The 22,807-nt window shown below is 30.5% G+C and overlaps 1 protein-coding gene across 1 annotated transcript in view; it reads right to left on the bottom strand.

Moving 5' to 3' along the window:
* LOC137402743 (uncharacterized) overlaps positions 1-22,135 on the bottom strand; it is a 29,285-nt gene extending 7,150 nt beyond the window's left edge. The window contains exons 1-12 of the mRNA XM_068089247.1: positions 22,094-22,135; positions 20,232-20,339; positions 16,475-16,694; positions 15,637-15,779; positions 14,627-14,784; positions 14,196-14,334; positions 13,629-13,719; positions 11,654-11,728; positions 11,419-11,486; positions 6,604-6,711; positions 5,862-6,090; positions 1,727-1,878 (exon numbers count right to left, since the gene is read on the bottom strand). Of these exons, the coding sequence (XP_067945348.1) occupies positions 1,727-1,878; positions 5,862-6,090; positions 6,604-6,711; positions 11,419-11,486; positions 11,654-11,728; positions 13,629-13,719; positions 14,196-14,334; positions 14,627-14,784; positions 15,637-15,779; positions 16,475-16,694; positions 20,232-20,339; positions 22,094-22,135 (1,533 nt within the window). The remainder of the gene's footprint in view (positions 1-1,726; positions 1,879-5,861; positions 6,091-6,603; positions 6,712-11,418; positions 11,487-11,653; positions 11,729-13,628; positions 13,720-14,195; positions 14,335-14,626; positions 14,785-15,636; positions 15,780-16,474; positions 16,695-20,231; positions 20,340-22,093) is intronic.
* Between the last annotated feature and the right edge of the window lie 672 nt (positions 22,136-22,807).

Below are 22,807 nucleotides of genomic sequence, written 5' to 3'. Positions count from 1 at the left end.
ACGTAACAAAAGCTTATTGTTTTATGGAATTTATAGAATTTTATAAGGCTTCAAATTTTAAATTGTAAAAGAGAATGACATTGTTGTAAGTTGCAGCTAATGCTTACACATATTTCTATTCCTTTAAATATTTTAAGCATGAAAACTTATACTTACTCAATAATATACTTTAACATATTTTTTATAATTTTGCATGAAGTTGTTATATCTAATAATAGCCATGTACAAATAAACATAACTAGAAAAGCCTGTTACAACAGTATGGCAAATTTCATAACAGTTTGCCACAGTTACAGCATCTACAAATCCCAGAAATTAGATGATCACCATCCCAAGCCAATTTCAAGATTCAACTGACCCATTGTACTATTAGGACATTGAGAACTAGGCATAAGGAAATCTCAGAAAATCACCGAAAGATTGTAATTATGGCCCAGACTATCACAGCTTGTGTCGTGCGGTATCAAAATCCACATCTGATACCAATCTAAACCGGCCCAAGGTTATGACTAGAGATTACACATGTTTAAATATGCACTGACGGAAAACAAAAAATAGTCAGAAAGCCCCAAAGCTACCAGATTCACAATCAAAGACCTGAAACATATAGTTTCACTTCTGAACACTAGGCTAATGCTGAACCAATATAAAATAACTAATATTTATTCATGTTCTGTACTCTTTCAAAACAACTTCATCATGACAGACAGACACTATAGCAGAGCAAGTCAAAGAGCCAATTACCAAGAGAACAAGATGGTGACTATATTTTAAATCTCAGACATTTACTTTCTATTCTTATAGTTTAGTTTAAAGGTATAACTATTATATCTGTTTCTTGTTTTTAAAATAAACATAGGGCTATGGGAAAACCTCTTGACATTCTTTATCTTAAGACTCTCATTTTATTTAAAACTTTAGCTCTAAATTTCAGCATCTGGGAAGCTCAGCTGTAAGATCTTAGTTACAGTATTTAAAACGATAAATTTTTTAAAACAGTCAATAATCAAGATCAAATCATATCTAAGAGCTATGAGCAATAGCTACTTAAAACAGCTCATTTGAGTTCAATAATAAACTGAGTCATTCCTAAGATGTTGTAGAGTAATTGGTATGATAATCTAGTTCTATCAATCATCAACACACCAAAGTTTGCTGCAACTGAATACAAATAAAAATTTTAACATTTTTCAATGTGCACACTTATAAATGTCAAATGCAAGGCATGTTTTTATTGCAATTGTATTCTATGATAAAGCGATCTTCCCAAAATGGCTGATGGATGACTTGCCTTTGTTGCAAGCCAATGAAAGGTTTAAGGATGTAAAAGGAACAACAACGCATAGTTTTTTTCAATGATGGAATATACTTTTAAGCAGGTTCATATGAACTATGCCTGCACGGAGCAAAGTAAGTTTGAATTGTATTATCAAACCTAAAAAGAACATTGCCAAATATTTTTGCTACATAACTTATTATGCGTCTCTTTCATCAAATATATTGCTACTGATTAAGTTTAATCTCAATTCAAAAATAATCCATTTTAATTTTTTTTGAATATATTTGAGATTATTGCATAAATGTTTTAGTTGTTTTTAAACTTCTTGCACCAACTTATGATACATACATTTTATTTTTCGTTTTACTATCAAGTGCACAAATTTAAAAATCTGATGGTAAAATATTGATATTATTGGCTAAAAGCTACTGAGAAACATGATGGCACCTCTGGTTCACCGATGTAGGATCTCATGAGTATTCCAACACTCCCTAGAGTTGTGTGCCCATGTATATACTGCTGCATAGTATCATTAGTGAACGCATCTGATCTCAGTCGTATACAATCACCTCCTTTCGGTTCCCAATAGCTGTCAACACCTAAAAATAGATACGGTCTTACTGTTAGTATGCAATGCAATAAATATAACCATTATTTTTATCTAGTATTCCACTAGCTACAAAACTATACACAACTATTGTAAAATGACTTAGTAAATTGTAGAGATCCAAAGTTGAAAAATTTAGGTCAACATCAGGGTACTCTATTAAACAGTTATGGTGTGGCATAATAAGAACAGCTGCATTATTGGCAATTTTTTAAAATCTAATGATAAACAGAACATTAAAATTGCTACAGCAACACATAGCTATTAAGTTCGAAGCCTCCAAACAATTACTTTTTTATTACTTTCTTGATTTATTTGACTACCAATTGATAATCTTTTTTGTGAAAAGAGAGAATATATCAAGACAATATCTTCTTTCAAAAGCCACGTTCAAACGCTTTTTCTATCTTACATGTAATCAAAAACATGAACAAGTAGGCTGAAGCTGTGTTATAACTTTTGTGTTCATTAAAAATTATTGTGAACTGAACACACTTTTTTTATTTTAGATCAGAAATTGATTAACCAGTACTATATAAACCTATTGATCATTTACTGTTGTCTGGGTCATTTACCTTCTTTGCTATCAAATTAATTTATAACAAGACAATTAAACATTAATTTTGATAAAAGCTAATATTTGACAATGGTGCATATAAGTTTATGTTTGACAAAGTTACACTTATCTGTAAGAGCACACAAAACTGCATCTCCAAATTTAAACATTTCCAGTTATTTTTGTAGCTAATACTTGATGGTATGGTTATATGTATAAATTTCACAGATGAGGTCTGTAGAATGCATCATAACAGTTTTTAAGAAAATCAAATTAAAAATAGCCATTGTTGTATATGTTGCCAAAAGTGAGCCATTAATAATATTGTAGTTGTCAGTTTAATTAAGAGCTTCATGGCACAATTTGCAATATAAAATAAGTTTTAGACTACAATTATTAGCTTCGATTTAATGAGAAAATCAACAACATTGCTCAAGCTTTTGATAACTAACTCTTTGAACCCTGCCTGTCTTTGTCAATGTGTGTAACTAACTCAATGCAATTTGTCCAACGATTCGTAGTTTTTAAACTTTTATTAAATATATCAAAATGTTCTTGTAATACAATGATATTTGGTAAAACAGTAGTAAAAAAGTCTGGTGGCTCACCGCAAATGCCACAAAAAAGTGTTTTACTGCTATTCAAACTAGAACCGTAAAAATTTATATGGTCTTAGAAAGTCGGAAAAATATATACAGTAACATCATACCTGTTAAGCACACATTCATCATTGTTTCATGACTTAAAGTAATCTGGAAAATTATAGCTAGTATTATATAGTTCTTCATTTGCATGACAATCATCCATGACCCACCAACAAATGATTCGTATTAATTTTTTCGAGATTTTGTTCCAATAAAACTTGTCATTATAACAAAGGAAGTAGATAAAGATATTTGAAAATCGTTAAAACGAAAGTGAAGTTTGTGGTCTAATGCCCTGTACAAAAATTAATTTGATTAGTTTATGCTGTTACTTAGAAACAACATTTGTAAACAGAGCCATATCAATGTCTTTAAAATTTAAAGGTTTAAACTGTTAAATAAATGCATATGTTGATACATTTCCACCACCAAAATTAATATGGATATCAAAACTTTTCAGTCAAAGTATGAGAAACACTGTATGTAAAATCATTTACATTTGACAACAAGTTACAGGTATCTGCATTTTACATTGGTGATGTTTTTTTTTTAAATTAATTCATCATTTTAGAAAAAAAACTTGTTTGTCAACTGGCTATGTAAAACAACAATCAATTTTCATTAAACATGAAATTTTGAAATATTTCCAAGACTGCAACGCTAGAATATAAAACAATAAAAGTTATCTCCTTCGATATAACATTTAAACTATATTTTTTCAGCAAGAGAGACGTTGCACACTTTTAGTCAGCTATAAAAAGAAGCATCAATAAGAAATAACAATAGTAATGAAAAATTTCAACTTTCTATTAATTATCATTATCCTTAACTTTAATTATTATCTAATTTAACACAATTTTACAATTTTATTATTTTATAATAAAAACCAGGGTAAAAGTTCTTGTTGGCTCTTCCGAGATAAGTTTACAAAACAACTTGTAACTCACATCTGACTTCTTTATGCATGTAGGCAATCTATATCCTATTATAGCAAGCCTATTATTATTAGGCTTGCTAACAACATTTAGTTATTTATGGTCTTTAATGAACGTTATGCAGTTGCTAATAAACAAAACTAACGTTCAGCAGTGAAAAATATAAATTTACAAAAAGTCTACGAATTTGCAGTTTTCTGCAACACACTAAAAATATTATAGGTTCATAAGAAGAACTGTTCTGTAAATAGCTTTTTTAACAATTAATTGCTATCTTTACACTGATACATTTATTTTTCGACAAAAAATTTCGCTGGAAAACATGCTCTGTAAAATAAGCACAAATCACATTACGTGTAACCACAATATTTCACTTTTTTGAAAACCAATCAGCATCTGTTATAGATGTTTAAACCACTTTTACCTTCTCAACATTTTATAACGCTCAATAATTATTGGCTCATAGAAACAATACTAATCAACAAGTTCTACAGTAGTCTTTACTGAATGTTGCTGTTTTGATACTAATTCTTAATTGTTACTATAATAAAAGCCGCATCTGACTTTCTACCGAAACTACACTTGAAGGACAGAAAAAGAATGTTTTCAGTAAGATTTGAACTCTTAAAATTTTCCGCTTTGCAAACAGACAATCTGTCACTTGCATATGTAAATTACCTTGAATAAATTCGGAGTAATTGTGAAGTTGTTTGTTACATCGGACTGCCAGAGTACTATTGTATAGAGCAAATGCAACTTTCAAATCTTTGAAGTACTAATTTGTACAGAACGTGAAAGTTCATGATCGACCAAATTTTTGCACATACATGTACAGTGCGGCCTCAGGATACAATTTTGATTAGTTCTAGAGTTGGCATCGAACGGTGAAAATTTTTTATGTAGGGTTATAAAAATCATGATAGTAGGCCTAATTATATAACGCAAAATCATCTCCTGGTGAAAATCTTCCAAATTTTACATATTGTGCTGTACTTAATCAAAATTAGTAACAAAATAGTATGTTAACTTTAGTAACTATAGTTACCTACAGTAACTTTATTGTATTTAATTTATTTAGAGGTTATGATCTACAATAAATTGTAACATTATAATGTACCATTTTCTGTACGTACCATAGGGAGTTCTTACCTTCAAGACAGACGTACATGTACGTAGCATAACATAAACTTTGAATTCACCTCAATTAAGTTTAGCTTACTAAAGATACACATGTAAAGCTAAGTTTTAGTATGTCTTTTAATTATTTCACTAAATTTCAGCTTTTTCATCATTAAAACTTTATCACTTATCAGCTTCTGTTTTTGCTTTAACTATAACTCTAAGCGGATCTTTTTAATTTAATTTGGCAAAAAATCCCAAACGATGCTGTTTTCGTAATGAAGTGGATTTTTGTTAGCAGGTTATGGAAAGTTGTCTGAGCACTGATTTTCTGTTTGAAGGGTCGCGACTCCATCTTTGCTACCAGTTTTCAAAGGATAAATATAACCGTTTTACACACAAGAGCTGCTGAACTAAAAGAAATCAGTCATTGTTTCTCTTTCAGACGTTGTGAAATTATTTTTGGCGAACATAATTTTGGTGTTTTGTTATTGTGACATACGCAATAAGCACACTGACTGCCAAATTTAAACTCAGGCAAAAAACTATTTTAGTTTGTATGGTGAAATAAGATTTGTATGGTGAAATAAGATTCGAATGGTGAAGTGAAAAAATCATCATGTTCAACTATGTAAATTGAAAAACTCGTATATCGGGGTAATCGTATTCTGAGGGTGCACTGTAGTTGGAAATGCAAATCACACATAAAAGTTAGACATACCATAAGCAATTCGTCGTACATGGTCGTTCCAGAACTTAATTTCATGAGAGCGTTTTAAAGATTCAATAAGAATCGTTGCTTGAAGATTGTCTATCGTGTTGAGTGCGTCAAATCCGCCTTTAGCAAAAAATGTTAGAAGCGCCAAGTTTCCTAAACCAGCTTCTAGGCAGATTATGTATTCTATTATCTCCCGCTCATGAATCTCGGCACCAACCTTTTCCTGTTCTATCTAAAACAGAAAATTGAATTTTAACTTTTTGGCAACAGCATATTTCTACATCAAATATTATTAAACTATCTAAACGGTGCCAAATGTAAAGTAAAATCTAATATGAAAGCGAAACTTAGTTTGAACTGATATGAACTAGTATATTTAAACAGTCTTTTGACAAGCTAAATGTTTTCATAAAAACACAACAAGAAGACACAAGCTACATTGCGCCATGTTGTGCCAAATCAAACAACATCATATCACATAATATCACCAGATGCCTTACAGAAAAACTTAACAAATGACAATAATTATGATACTAAAAATTTTGCACTATCTTTCCTGACTTGAAGGAAACTTGCAGATTATGAGGTATTTATTAATACAATGCGCGCAGTATAACAAATAGATGCAAAATCGGCTTTTCATTCATAATGCTAAGATTTAGTAAAAATTGTTTTTGTAAATTTAAAAGGGAAATAGAATGCCACTAGATCTACATAACGGAAGCATAAAAACATAGACGTATACTTTGGTGTAGCACTTTGTCTCAAAAGATTTCTTGTAGTCTCTGATGGCTTTTACGCCTTCTTTTTTAAACTCAGTCAATCTGGAAGCTCTTCTCTGTGCAAATTTATTCTAAAAGATAAAGGAATTAATTGCAACTACCAGCTCCTGATATGCTGACATATCCTGACATATCCGACAGCTCCTGATATCCTAACTGTATAACCCTCAGAAGTGTTTGTATTAGCTGCATTTCCATCAAAATGAACATGATAATTCCTTTTGCTTGACTTTATTGAAATTTCAAATTTAAGATCAAATTTATTGCAGTGACTACTGTTTTCTATCAAAATCATCAGCTATTTACCGCTTTTCTCATTTTTGTGGTAATATCATGATTTGCTTTCAAAAACATATTTAGGTATGTTTTACAGGACTATTTTTAGGTTTGGAATAAATCAAATACCAAGCATTCTGCCTTTTCACAAAATGATCAGGGAGTTTTTATTTATTCTGAGTACAAAAAAACATTGACTAATCATAGCTTATGCTATAAAATGAAGTTTTTATATTTAGCATGTTACCGTGCCTTAAAAAAGCAGCCGATACAAATAACCTGAAAGTCACTTAAAAATGTAGTTGATCTTTAAACAGAAATTGAAACCAGTGACCACAAAAATAGGAAAAAGACGACCAAGTTGAACACCACCAGGTGAAAAGTTAACAAGTTTGACAAAAAACTGGTGAGACAAGATCAGTTTAGAGAAAGAGAGATCAGGTACTAGCAGGTCTTATATTTTTCTATAACCTAACTGCTAAAAACTGCCATACGTTTTTCTAAATTGAAGGAGCCAGTCAATTCCATAAAAAGCTAGAGCTGTCTTGTTGCGCGATGAACCAAACTTCAATTAACAGGTTGTCAAATGAGTTATGGCGTTCTTATATTATTACTATATAGAAGCGGTGTTGTCCGGCTAGTAAAAAAGCCTCGCACAGAAAATTTATTTTTATTCAACATAGATAGCATTTACCATTTGAACTCCTAAACTACATATTATGACAAAAGTGTTTCGTGGTGTTAAAATAAATTTGAAGCAAAATAAAACAACTTTAAAAGTGTTTAAATGTGAAACAATTAGCAAGTAATGGCTAGATTGTCTTTTTTGCTAAAACGGCTATAACAGAAAATGATTTGACACCAATGCAGTTTTTATGAACTGACAAACCCAAATAAAAACCAAGAATATGTTGAAGTAATAATAACACTGAGTACATAAAAGTGTGCATACATTTTTACCAAAATTTCAACGGAAAAAAACAAATAAAAAATGCAATAACAATTAATAACAAAGTTTACATATTTAGTTTGTAGCCTGAAATCAGGATATGGATAAGTAAGGTAATCAAGAGTGATAAGGATGGACTAGGCTAGTAGTTATTTGCACCTGTCTGTAGACTTGCAGGTTACATTTAACAATTTCAAATACAGTTTGAAGCGAGTGATTCACTCCTAATTTATAATCGCAATAACTAAACACAAGGACGACAGTCCGGAAAAAGACCAACAAACATTGAGATTTATATATACATAAGCTTTTTATTTATGTATAGATGTATATAAATATATATATAAATATATATATAAATATATATATATATATACGTATAACTATATATATATATATAACTATATATATATATACGTATAAATATATATAACTATATATATATATATATATATATATATATATATATATATATATATATATATATATATATATATATATATATATATAACATCGGCCTTTACAGAGACGACGGCTTGGCAGTATTCAACGGAACAGCACGACAAATTGACAATACCAAGAAAGAGATATGCCGTATATTTAAAGAGCACAAACTTAATGTGACCATTGAAGCCAATATGAAAGTAGTTAACTACTTGGACATCACACTAGACCTCCGTACAGGAAAGTACCACCCATATTCAAAACCCGGCAACATACCCGTGTACGTGCACCAACAATCTAACCACCTACCGTGCATCCTAAAAGCTATCCCTGAGAACATCAACAATAGACTATCAGAACTGTCATCTGATGAAGCTTCATTCAACAAGCACATTAAACCATACCAAGAAGCAATAAACAAAAGTGGATATAGCCACCAACTGATATATAGAAAGAATAACAACAACAATAAGCACAAGACAAGAAAACGAAACATCACTTGGTATAACCCTCCGTTTAATAAAGAAGTCAAAACCAATATAGGGAGACAATTTCTCAAACTAATAGCAACATACTTTCCCCCAATGAGCAACTTACACAAAATCTTTAACAGAAACACTGTGAAGATTAGTTATAGTTGCATGAAAAGCGTTAAAGGTATCATTAACAACTGCAATAATAAGAAAATACCACCAACTAAGACCGGGAACAATATAAACCCAGGCTGTAATTGCAGACAACCTACCGAGTGTCCATTAAATGGTCAATGCCTTACTGAGCAAATTATATATCAAGCTACAGTAAGCACAAATAACAATAAAGAGACCTACATCGGATTAACCGAAAACACGTTTAAGAAGAGGTACGCCAACCACAAGTCTTCCTTCATCAATACCAGCAAAAGATCAGCAACCAGGCTAAGCGAACATGTATGGTCCCTCAAAGAGAAAAACATCATGCATACCATCAAATGGAATATTATCCACAGATCAGCAGCTTACAATAACCGTGCCAAGAAGTGCGAACTATGTCTGTGGGAAAAATTCTACATTATGTACAAGCCACATATGGCGACACTGAATAAGAAATCTGAAATGGTATCTGGGTGTAGACACTCAAGTAAATTTTTGCTAATAAACAGTTAATAGATTAGCTTTTTTCATCCCATTTATTGTTTACAATTTTATTGCTTAGCCTTTGCACTTTTACTACTGCCATCAATTTGGGAATTTACAGTGCTTGCATGCCTCATTATAAGATCACTGCCTAGCTTGTATGTTCCTACGTATATATAAGCTTCTGCGCATAAATGAATGTCACCTGATGAGTGTTTTTAACACGAAACTATTAGTAGTGTAAATATAATAGTCAAAATTTTTATCTTCTTTTAAATTATTTTAAATTATTATTATATATATATATATATATATATATATATGCATGGAGCACTCCACCCAAAATCTGATACTACTAGATTGTATCTTGATAGGAAAGATGGCGGTAGGGGACTCAAAAGTGTACAGCAGACAGTGAAAGAGGAGGAGCAAAGCATCAAAGCATATGCAGCCTCCATGGCCATCTCAGATAAGTTGCTAGCTGAATTTCAATCGGCTGCTCTTACAACGGACCTACGCCCTGATGATGAGGAAATTGACTAGCACACGAAACCTCTTCATGGTGTTTACCACCAGCAAATATCTAAGTTTGGCGATCTTCACCAGACATATATGTAGCTGAACAAAGGAAACCTAACGGCCAATACAGAGTCGCTAATCATGGCAGCCCAGGAGCAAGTGCTTCCAACAAGGCAACTCCAAACGAAAATCTATCACACTAGAGACGATCCTAGATGCAGACTGTGCAAAGATGCACCTGAGACCATCCAACACATCATCAGTGGATGCAAGCAACTAGCAGGGAACGCATACACTGAGCGACATAATCATGTCGCAGGTGTTGTGTATAGAAGTCTATGTGATGAGTATGGCCTTAATAAACCACAAAACTGGTGGGAAGCTCCTGGTAAGGTCAATGAAAATGACCGCGCTAAGATCCTCTGGGACTTCTACATCCAAACTGACAAGCATGTCCTAGCAAACCAATCAGATATAGTGGTGGTAGACAAGGAGAACAAGAGGGCTACTATAATAGATATAGCAGTACCCAATGACATCTATATAGCCAGCAAAGAAAAAGAAAAGGTAGAGAAATATCTCCCTCTTGGAGAAGAAATTGATAAATGCTGAAATGTAAGAACAACTGTAATCCCTTAGTCATTGGGGCACTGGGCGCAATAACACCGGCGCATAAAATGTGGCTTGCCCAAATACCAGCAACAATCAACTAAGGTGAGTTGCAGAAAAGTGCGCTATTGGGAACAGCTAAGATCTTGAGGCGAGTGCTCAAACTCCCAGGTCTCTGGTAGGAGACCCGAGTTAGAGCAGAATGTACCACCCATACGGGGTATCCGAGGTGAGGAAACAATTTTTTTTTTCATATATATATGTATATATATTTATATATATATATATTTATATATATATATTTATATATATATATCAATATATATGTTTATAAATATATATATATATATATATATATATATATATATATATATATATATATATATATATATATATATATATATATATATAAATAAAAGGCTAAGCATGATAAAAGAGTACTCAAAGAATGCTCTGCTCAAAATCATTTCACTGATGTGAAATTAATTAAAAAACTCGTTAATTACGGACAGGCAAATGCATTGGCGATTGAAAATAAAAAATATTGCTGCAAATAAATGTTGTTGGGCACATAGACTTTTAAGAAAGCAACAATATAAGACAAGATTATTTTAAAACGCTTTTATGAGTAAAGATCATTTATAAAACAAATTAGTAAGAAAAAACATTCGTAACGACAAAGTTGCAAAGAATGTTGATAAAACCTTTTGTTAGCAAAAACTACTATATTTATCAAACAAATTTGGAAGTTTTTGGTATTGTTAAAATTTATTGAAAAACTAATACTAGTACATATGCTATAAATAAATAAAATAGTGCCATAGCTATCAGAGTGCATCATGAAAATAACTCATCATCGAACTCACCAGTTTGCTAAAATCTTTTTCCCAAAATTTCCCTTGCTCATAGGTCTTTTGAAGACTGCTTCTGAGATCTACAAGATACATGTATATTACCACATTGTTTAAAAATATCTATATCTAGATAATGCAAAAAGAATTAACACTAATACAGTAGTTTTAATAAATTATAGAAACATTACAAAATTAATAAAAATAACATAACTCGAAGTCCATCAACAGACAATTGGTAGAAACTTACCATCAGCACTGAGTGAAACTTGAACCTGTGGTGGCTCCTTACCATTGGCTATTTGCTTTTGTTTAGGCCTTTTTTCTGCAAAAATAGATAATTATTCCAATAATGAAAACTAACTGATTTTTGTTAAATCATTATTTTTCACTTTATGCAGTAAAGCTGAAAAATGAATGAATAAAAAAAGTTACATAAGAAAATTATTTGCATGACAAAATACCGTAAATATTTATGTAGAAACCACACCGGTAAATCTAGTTGTGTTTTAACTTTTGGGGCGTGGCTTATACACTCAGTGTAACGTTATACCTGTAAACTCTTCACTACATTTGAAGTTGAGTTGTCTTATAGAAAGCGCGTTTCGTAAAAATAATTTGTTCAGCAACAAAACCCTGAGCAATATCTCGTACTTGTACTGATGTGATGAGGTCATTAGTTGGTGCAATCCTTGCCTATTAGTTTGCTGATGCAATAACTGTGGCAGCAACGCGGTTGGAAGCATTTAAAGCTACATGTACATTCACAACTTAAAATTTGAATATCCTTCACAATGACTTGCGTTCCAAAATGAGCACGCTGATTTGGCATTATTATCTGTACAGTAAGTTGCTGAAGGCATAACGCAACCCTTGCAAGAGTGAGAAAATTTCTTGGCCAATGACCACCTCGTCAGCCAATGTCTACGTGCACAGACAGACTGAGAAAATTGATTCGGCAAATGACTCACATAGCTAGGTCAAATTTAGTTAGTTAATTGAATGGGAAAATGTGGATGTTGCTTATACATAGTGTATACCTGTAAATAAAAATAAAGTTTTTAAAGCTTAGGGTGCACCTATTTAAGGTTGCGGCTTAGACATGAAGGCTTTTGTAATTATAAGAAGAAAAAATCAACCGAAATAATTTTGTATCAAATATTTATTAATTAAAAGTATTTAAATAGGTATCGGCATACAAAATAAAACTGTGTAGGTGGTTTAGCTGGCTAAATACTAACAATTCAGCATTTATTCAAAAAAAATAAAATATTATGATTTTTTTTTTTAAAAGGTGCACTGACACTTGGACTATCACTAAATCTTTGCTAAAAAACTTTTAACACATTTTAATACTAATAACCACTGAAATTGCCAAGACCTAACAAAATGTCAAATGATTAAACAAATGGAGTAAAGTGATTGCTCTTAATAGCTACTACAATTGTGGCAGAATTAAACAGCTGCATTTTTTATCTTTAAAAATTGTAAAGAGATATTTGGTGATAAGTTTATTTTTGTAGATAGGATTACTTATTAGTTAAAGCAACTTGTGGGGCAAATTAAACAGACTGCAGGTATTTAATTACTTAGTTAAATTAAGTACAGGTGTAATCATTAATGATGGCCTTTCATGAAAAATGTTAAACTTAAAAATTTTTTTTATTCAAATTTAATTAATGAAATTAATGACAATTTGTTTTACAAAGGAAAAACAAATATCTAAAACATATATGGAGCAAATAAAGTTGTTGGCAACATCTTCACATATTTTAAGACGTTCAGTTCGCTACAAATAAGTCGATAAGTAAAACAATACAAGCATTAAAGATTCAGTATATTTTTTTGTTTAAAGTTCATGTATATAATTTATATTCTATTAAAAAAAACATGTTCTGCAGAAAAAGATTTTTGGTTAAAGTATCTCCCTGCAACATATTGTGAAATCGCATTCATAAAATTTTGAAAACTTTTATTAGCTGTTTCACAGTGTTGCTGTAGCTTTTGTTTCTTGTCCTGTTCTATTGTCGAATTATCTTTCTATTTTACTGATCAGTTGTTGTAAACGCCTGTTTGACCCTAATTTCAAAGTAACATTTCAAGTTTTCAATCATTTAAAAATAAAAAAACAAGTAAAAAATACAAAATCCAACCTAACGAAGTTTTTGATTATAGAATAAGTATTACTATAGTTAGTCAGACAACTAATTCTAGTTGGTGATTACCTGTTGTTTCTTTGCTGGGAACTTCCTCGTTTCCATCAGAGATTGCTAAAATGTTTGTGTAGTCTTGCCCCCGTTTTTGAATGATCTTCACCTTTAAAAAACATCATTGATATATATCATACGAGCTTATTAAATATCAACAGGATATTTAAAAAAATTATATGATACTATTTTGCATCATTTAAATAGCTATTAAGCATTTAGCTAAATGAGAATAGCAACTTTTATACAAATTAAAAAAATAAATTAGACAGTTGATGGTGAAAAAGGCAGAGTTAATTTTAAATGAAACAGTGGTTTTAGATATCTTTCAAACTAACCAAAATAATAAATCAACAAAAGACATTAGTTATTCAATGACTACAGATTTTTTGGGCAATTTATTTAACACACGATATTAAGTATTTCAACTAAATATTAGAGAAGAGCAATCAAAGCTAAAGTAGGTAAAACAAAAAACAGGAGAATTACGCAGATTTGACAAGAAAAAAATGGAACTTTAGCATTACAAAGCACTTTCATGTTAGCTTTTACAGAGGTTCTATTAGCTAAGCATATAATCATTACTTGTTTCCAAACTCGAGGGTCTAGAAGTTCTTTGTAGAGCCCTTTCCAAGTTTCTGACTCTGAAAACTCTACGTAAACCACCAACTCCTGGCTTGGAGCATCTTCATCTGCACTGTCTATCATTTTGAGAACTCCATAACTACAACCATATCAAAAGTTATATTCAAAATATCAAAATGAAATTAAAAAAATGCTTTTGTGTTTTTCATTAGTCCTGGCATTGAAGTGAAATTCTATTGGGTCACCATGCGAAACAAGAAGGTAAAAGAGCCATCACAAAAAACACTTTGAAAACTTCATCTTTTAGTATAATGCAGATTAAAAGTTTTTCTTATGATCTAAATTCTGATTTCTTTGAATTGTACTTTTTTGGGATTTTTCAAATCTTCTGGCTACCTACATGAAAAACATAGGCCTACATTATTTTTTACCTTTCTTTTGAGAGTTCTTCATTCCACTGAAAGTGCGTGTCAGTAGCCCATACCCTCACTGGATCATTAACGTAAGGGAGTTCTGATTTCTTTAAAGATTTTTCTAGCATAGAAAGACTCCCCTTCCATTTGACATTTTCAGGAAAGATGACTAAAGCCTAAAAATAGTTTGATAGCATTGACTGCATTATAATTTTGAACACTCAGAACATTCAGTTGCACGACCTTTTTGCAAAAACCTTTAAACATTTTGACAGAAGTATTTATCAAAGTTGGGTTAGTGCAGCATACTTTTACATGTAGTTCAATTAATTCTGTTGATTTTGTGGAAATGTTACAACAGCAATCCAGTCGTTTATTCATCTATTTTGTTATTAAATTTTGACTGATTTTTGATTTTTTTTTACAATTTTTTAGTTATTGTTATCTTCCTTATTTCTTCATGCATGTTTAATGAATAAATTATTTTATTTAACTAAAAGTTATTTGTTTAATTTTTGAATAAATTAAGTATTATTACCGAATTTATTTATCGTTTTAACTAAAATCACAGTTGAGTAGAAATATTACCTAATTTTGAGCATTTAAATTAATACCTTTTAAAAATAAGCACTAAAAACTCAAATTATTGTGAGTCAGAATAGAAAGCTGATCAGGTAGAGTTTTATCAAACTAATCAGAGCATTAGAGAAAGATAGAAAAGTTACAAACAATTTAAGATATGTATTACAGAAAGATTATTACATTAGACGCTAGCTATGCTAAATTTTGAAACTTAAAACAACAGCGAACTACATATATTCTGACAAAATATCTTAAAAAGCTATAAAAAGAAACAAAACAGGGAAACATTAGGTCAAAGTAGACACAAACTATATATTATGGTGAAACACTGATTGAACAAACAAATGGAAAAAAAAACACTCTATATTTTTACTTTTTCCATGTATATACTAGCTTTATTTATTTTTTCATACGTTGTGTTCTCATCAGAACAAAATTATTCAAACCTTGCTGTCTTCTAGCTTTTCATGTAGAATTCCAACACTCATGTGAGTCACATCATCCTCTAGAGATTGATCAATGTTTCCATGTAATTTGCACCTCAACTTTACTGAGTCTCCAGGTTCAAGTTCTGGTTGGTCATTCAGGCCTGTAAAAATAATTTCATTTAAGGTTTAGAATGTTTTTAATAAACTTCTTAGTTTTAGAGTTTTGCAAAAATTGACCCTTGTCTGCCAGAATCTTTTAAGGCACAATCATCTTGGTATAAAAATGAATCACATTAGTCATTTTATTTTGAGCCTATTCAAGTTCCATTAATAATGCTCAAAATTTTTTGGTAACTTTCAGAAGGGCTTATAATATTATTTTTACAACTGATTAAACTTTTCCTTGAACCCTTTTATTTTATCTAATTATTCATTTATTTACTCTTTGAATTTCAAACTTTGAATTGAAGCATTGTTCAAAACAAACCATAGAGTTATTTTATGTTACATATACACTGTAGTTAAGTTAATGTCTTGTTGCATTTTAAAACATCGTAATGACTCACTAAGTTTAGTTCACTATTTAGATGCTTACCAAAATTAAAAAGACTCCTGAGTAAAACAGATTTTATAGTTCAGGCATATTTTTTTCTCATGCTAGGTAATGGTTTGATATAAGATATATATTTTTTTAGAATTGATAATAATTTTAAAATGCCCACCATAATTATTTACTAGTTTGAAGAAGTATTTGAGTTGGTGCTCATGTTAACAACATGTTGAATCATTGCGATATCTGCACCGAAATTTTGGTCAAAGTGAAATATTTAGGCATCAAGTTATTTAGCAGAAATACACTTGCAGTTTTGTAAGCTTTGGGCAACACTGCAGGCTTTTCCAAAGTCTTCGGCAAGCATCTGCGCTTCCTTCAACTTTTCCTCAGAGCATTCTTCATTTGCTAAACACTCTATCATCTGCTTTACTGATGGCTGCAGCTCTATGTAAGACTGAAGGCTTCTGATTGCTTCTTTTTGTGCTGCTATCTCCTCACACACTCTTTTTTCTATTCCTGAGACCTATTCAGTATAATATGACAATCATTGTCATGAACTGGTTTGGAGTATTTCATGGTTAACTTACTGTGCAAAATTAGGGCAAAAGCTATCATATATGCGACAAACTCTTGAGAAATTTTTAGTAGCTCTGATTCTCATAGATGAGAAAAACTATAACTCCGGGATTCATTGGAGCATTGGGTGCAATAACGACTGCTGATTAGATTTGCAAAAACCATCACAAGTGAGTTGCAAAAATTTATAACGTGCCTTTGTGGCTGTAAATTTTACCTGAAGGGTGCAAACGCTAATATAAACATGTGCATAATTATGTAGTGGTAAAATATTTTAAAATAGGAAGAAAACTTTTCACTATTTTATACATACATATATTTTGTATATGTGTATATATGCACTGATAAATTACAATCATTAATTTGGAATTGTTGTTTTGGCTTAGACGTGTAAGTAAGGTTTTATAAGAACTTGCATAAACTTTAGTGAATCTTAAACAAATGTTTAAACCTTTAAAAATTTTAGTATGTCATAAAATGCCATCTTATTTATCGACAACTATGAAACATTTTTAAATTGTTTTGTGGTCCATGATCTAGCCTAAAGGAAATTTTGTGATGTCTCATCAAAATGCAAATGCATGTGCCAAATAGACAACATGATAGTCATAAGACACTAATAAACTTGGTAGCGCAACATGATGTGACACCCTATTTTTACTGACTTGTGGTAATATAGTACACTGCTTTGGTGTCTTACATACTTTTTCTATCTTGATTTGTCTTTTTTCCTAAGTCACATTTTAACAATAATTACAACACCACTGACTGTTGTTTTTAGTTTATTCTTCCGATTTATTGTAAAGCTTTGGGTAACTTTTGCCTTTTTTAAATTTAGTTGGCACTTTTCCTATAGGTTTTTTTTGAAATGGCATATGCTAATTGCACCAGTAGCATATTATACCAAGTAGCCTGCATAGCTGTTTTAGTACTTTATTTCTAACCCGACCAAAGTAAAACATTATTGTTTAGTCGTTATATAGAAATTACCACCATATTCATTTTTAAACTAAAAGATAATTAATTCAAATAAAATTGTATCAATATGCATATGCTTTATTCAATTAAGCTAAATATTTTTTCTTAAATGATATTTAAAATTATTTGTTCACCAATTTCACTAGGTAAAATTACTAAAATTCCTTGTGACTTTATAGATTGTTGGTAAAAACGTTGGCAACCTCAATGATAAATATTTGATAGAATATGAACAGTAAGTACTTACTAACAGAACTTCTAATTTGAACTTAAGTTGATATTTTGATATGGGGTCATTCTATTTATAATAATCAGCAATAATAAAATTAGCATCAAAATATTTTTTCTTGTTTATAAATATTATAATAATTAATATGAAGATAGCAAAGGTAAATTCCTATTTAAAATCAAATAAACTATGAATACAATACATTAAATTTGAAAATATAGAAATTTGTTACATATCATATTTCAAAAAATACTATTCAATTTCATGTGAAAATAAAAACATCATAATTTGTAAAGAATATAACATTTATATTTATATAAGTAAAAATGAATTTTTTCTAATGCTTTTGAGAATCTTATTTTACATTATTTATTAAAAATGTTTACATTATCGACATTCACTATTTGCTGTCTACAATTATTTAGCAAGAGAATAACGAGTAACAATAATATTTCATAAACACATGAACCTAATTATTAGTGTAAGACAAGCACATAGTTGACAGTATAATACATAAAAACTCAGTTTTAAAGTAAAATTTACTACCATCTCAGGTATTTGTTCACATTGAAAATTGCTAGCAAGATGTTAATAGACATACAATAAAATAGTAGCAACTGACGATTATCCCTGCCCACACGTACCTCATTAGTATTACTACATTTAAAAAAGGTTAAAGCTAGTCGATGTTATTGAAACCAGCAAAGAGCAATTTACAAAGATCTCTTATACAACTTTCTGTATATTAAATTTTTGCAAATAATTTACATTAGTCCTTTTTTCGTTGTTGAAAATAAAGACTAGGATAATTTTAAATTAGCGCTGATGGTCTAATAATCATAGTTTAATTAGAGCGTCATATTGATATTGGTAATTTTTTGTACTCCTGGCGTTTTGCCCTAATTAGTTTTTTCCAAAAAATGGCTAGAGATGTCATATTATTTATTTTGCTAAAATTTAGTCTGAGTGGAGTAGTAAGGTAACTGTAATAATTTTTACAAGCAAGCCTATTAATATTGCGGCAAAATTTTATTGACCTGCATGACCCTGCTTTGCAAGGGTTAATAACTGTAAAACGAATACCTAAAAATTAAAATGCTAGCAAATTATATTTGAACTGTAACAAAAGTTGTTTTAATGTAATTTGAAAACATTTTGGAATTCATACTTTATCTTTATCCAGAGAACAACAACAACATTAAAATTGAATGATACCTCCGGATGCATTAACCATTGCGGCCTCAACAATTAACAAAAGGTTTATATTAATTTGTTTTAGGTTAATATTTCTTATATAGTACAATTTAGAATAGAATTAATTTTAAAGAATATGAAAATAAAACCTTTACTTAAAAAATTACTCGTTACTGTATACTTTCAATCAAGTCTTAATAGGAAGTTCTAAAATCTAGCAATTTGCAGAATAAAAAATCTTACCCATAAATGAACAAATTTTAGGCCTATAGATGCGTATGCTTGTTTAAGCGTAACGGTAAGTTCAAATGAGTAAAGTTTAACCGAATTACCTTGCATTTTCAAATTTTTTAACTTTACACTATTAGTATTTGCCATTTTACTGACAAATTAAAACTGCTTTATTGAAGTTCAAAAATCTATGCTAAATTTTTGCTATTAATTTGGAAATAAGAGTTACTCAACTTGGATATAGCATGACGCAAAGCTTGCGTGTTAAGCTATTTATAAATAGTATTTATCTGTATTTTAATTGTTTATATACTACAGAACCCTAACATAATAAGTAAAAAATTATGATAATGCTCTAATAGATATAGCAGTTGATTACTACAATGCTGCAATACTTATTATGTTACAAACAAGTGTATAAATATATGTAGGTCAAAGTACCTTAAAATTGATAAAAACTAACTTTAAAATTTTGCTTTACCTTGCAGACACACAAACAATAGTGCATGTTTTGAGATGCATCTTTTTATCATTATTACAAGCAAACAGCAAAACATATGATAAATTATAATTATTCACGACTAAAACAACTTAGATCAGGTATTTTGTTGTTGTCCATATTTTCACATCGTATATTTCAATTTAGACTCTTAATAGTTTTATGTTTACTGTAAAAGAAAATTTAAATAATGCATGGTGAAACTTATTGCAAATTTAGAATAATAGATTTGTACAGTTTTTAGATGAATGTTTCAATGTTTGTGTGTCAAGGCATATCCAAAAATGATTGTCTTTCAGTTGTCAGGAGATTAAAACCTTAACAATGATTGGCTAAGTCAATAGAAAAAATACCTTCTTATCACAAAGCTGTTCAGTCTCATCTCTGTACACCTCTATTTTTTGCTTCATAGTTTCATAGCCTGTGCGAACTTCAAAGATGTAGCTCAACTGCAGTAATCGCTACAAAACACGTAAGAGTCAGAAGTCAAAAGAGTCAGGTAAAGTGTGAAATTACTTCAAAAAATTACCTTGTTAGATTACTCATTCTGATTACTGCAAATCAATGGTGAACTGTCAATCCTTCATTTTTTCGTGACGTCATTTTATCGTTTTCGACCATCTTTATAGAAAATTTTATCGTTAAAAACACGAAGCTTTTGCAATGAATTAAAAAACAGTGCTTTTGTTTGCAATTTTTTTATTATAGTATCAAAAAAACACCACAAAGTACTAGTACATAAAATAAAACATGGTTTTCTACAAATATGGCGGCATTTTCGTGAACGAGCGCATGTGCAAATGACTTGATGGCGTCAAAAAAAAACGATGGATTAACTAAAGCTTTAGGCTGGTAGCTTGGCAAGGCAAACAAACAAGTTTAATAGTGAAGATTCTATAAAACAATTGCTGTTAGTAGTTCACATTGTATCATTGCTAACCAGTGAAAAGACAGTAGTTTTGGCTGGTCAAAAAAAGTGCACTTTGCACAAATAAGATTTTTTATCTGCGATTTTATATTTCAAAACTAATAAACTTGGTGTTAATTAGGTGCCTGTCGAGTTCAATTTTTCAATGCATTCAAGCTAAATAATTTAGCACTGTAGGGATAAAAAGCGATCTTTTGTCAATTTCTGCTTACAGTAGATTTGGCGATAAATTGGACGTTTACATCAGCAACTAATCAAGGTGTCAGAAACTCATTCAAAGTAATGATTTTTTTAAATAAGTTCTAGAAAATTGTTGAAATACAATGAAATTGATTCTGCACAACCTTTAACCAATATTGGTTTTATTTTAAACTTTGAACTATTGAAATTTAAGTCAAAATCTCTGAATATATAATGTAACAGCTGAAAAAGGCATATGTAGTTCATCACACTAACAAAATTGTTTTGTTCAACCAATTACAGAAATTTTGGCAGCTGTTTTTATTTTTGTTTATAGATTGTCGTGAGTGCTTTTGAAGCAAGCTCAAGTAGCCCAAAACTGTTCATAATATATTTGCAAGTAACGTGTTGGTAATTTTTTGTGCACATGCATGTGTGCATTTGTGTATGAGTGCGCAGACGCGCGTGTATGTCTCTTAGTGGTCGTAATCTCTCCGCTTTTCAAACTTTTGATCAATTTTGTTCAAACCTCAGCAGCCTATGCTCTATGCCTTTTTTCAGCTCGTTAAAAATCTTTCCTTTCAAAACTTCATCAGTTACCTGAAGGCCAGCCTATAAAACAATCATCTGAGTCAATAGTCCAAAATTGTCTTTGCATGCATTAAAGGCAATTACCCTCAATACAAATTCTCAAACGATTGTTGTCTAAAGAGCAGTATAGCAATTCTTGCTAGAAATTTGCATGCACACTGTAGGCTATCTAATTAAAAATGGAAAACATCCTAGATAACACTTGGTTTATTGATCTTTGAGACTAAAGTTTGCATAAATTGATGTTACTGATGAAGTTGATCAAGCAACGTTGATATATGATTGGAAGCAAGTTTCTACTAAATGAACTTTCTTTGATTCATCTTTTTATCTTGAGTATATTCAAAGCTGCTATTTTAGTTCAGAATATGTTAAATCAAGATTCTTTACATTTTGCTTTATTTCTTAGTACAATGTTCTGTTGCATATCAGTTATGCATTTGTCAACGGTAACAGATGCATTCCGACACAGATCATTCTAGCAGTTTGATGATAATTTAATGCTTGTAGCTTTACCATCCAGTCTGCTTGTTTTAGCCACCTGACTGCTGAAACCATTTGTCTGTAAAATCTCTCTTTAAGAACTGAAAGGTCCAAGTCCTTATAAGTAACTAAAACATCAAAGAAAAAACTTTAAAAGAAATCTAAACACTGGTAAAATTAAAATTTTTAGTCAGGCAAACTAAACTAGCTAGCCACAACATAATTATTTTTAATAAGACCTAACATTTTTATGACAACAATAACTTTATTATACAGCAATTCTAGCTTGGTAAATGTAATTTGCATTGCAGGCATTTGATTTTTAATTGCAATTACGTCACTGGAGGCATTGTAAAGCAAAAATAACTAAAACCTGTAAATATAACACATTTGAAAAACTTCTTCATGGTTCTATCAGGCATGAGCTTGCTGCTTTTTGAAATTATGACCAATATCTTGATAAATACATGTATATAATACAGAAATTACCTTTTTTGTCTAAAAATCACTAAAATTATTAAATAATTGCAAACACTAAAGTAGTTTTCTTACTCTGAGACAAATCTTTTCTATGCAGTTGTTGAGTTAATTGTCGAGTCAACAAGTTATCGGGTAGGTAATCATATCCTCCATTAGGAACAGGGCACACCTGAAATATTAACATAACTTTGAAAAAAGTTATGTTTTATGTTCGTAGAAAATCTACAAATCAGTAATTTGTAGATTTAGCTATCACTCTGAAGAAAA

The sequence above is a fragment of the Watersipora subatra genome, chromosome 8 (genome assembly GCF_963576615.1).
Source record: "Watersipora subatra chromosome 8, tzWatSuba1.1, whole genome shotgun sequence".
In the NCBI taxonomy this organism is placed as follows: Eukaryota; Metazoa; Bryozoa; class Gymnolaemata; order Cheilostomatida; family Watersiporidae; genus Watersipora; species Watersipora subatra.
This window is presented reverse-complemented; position numbering and strand designations above follow the sequence as displayed.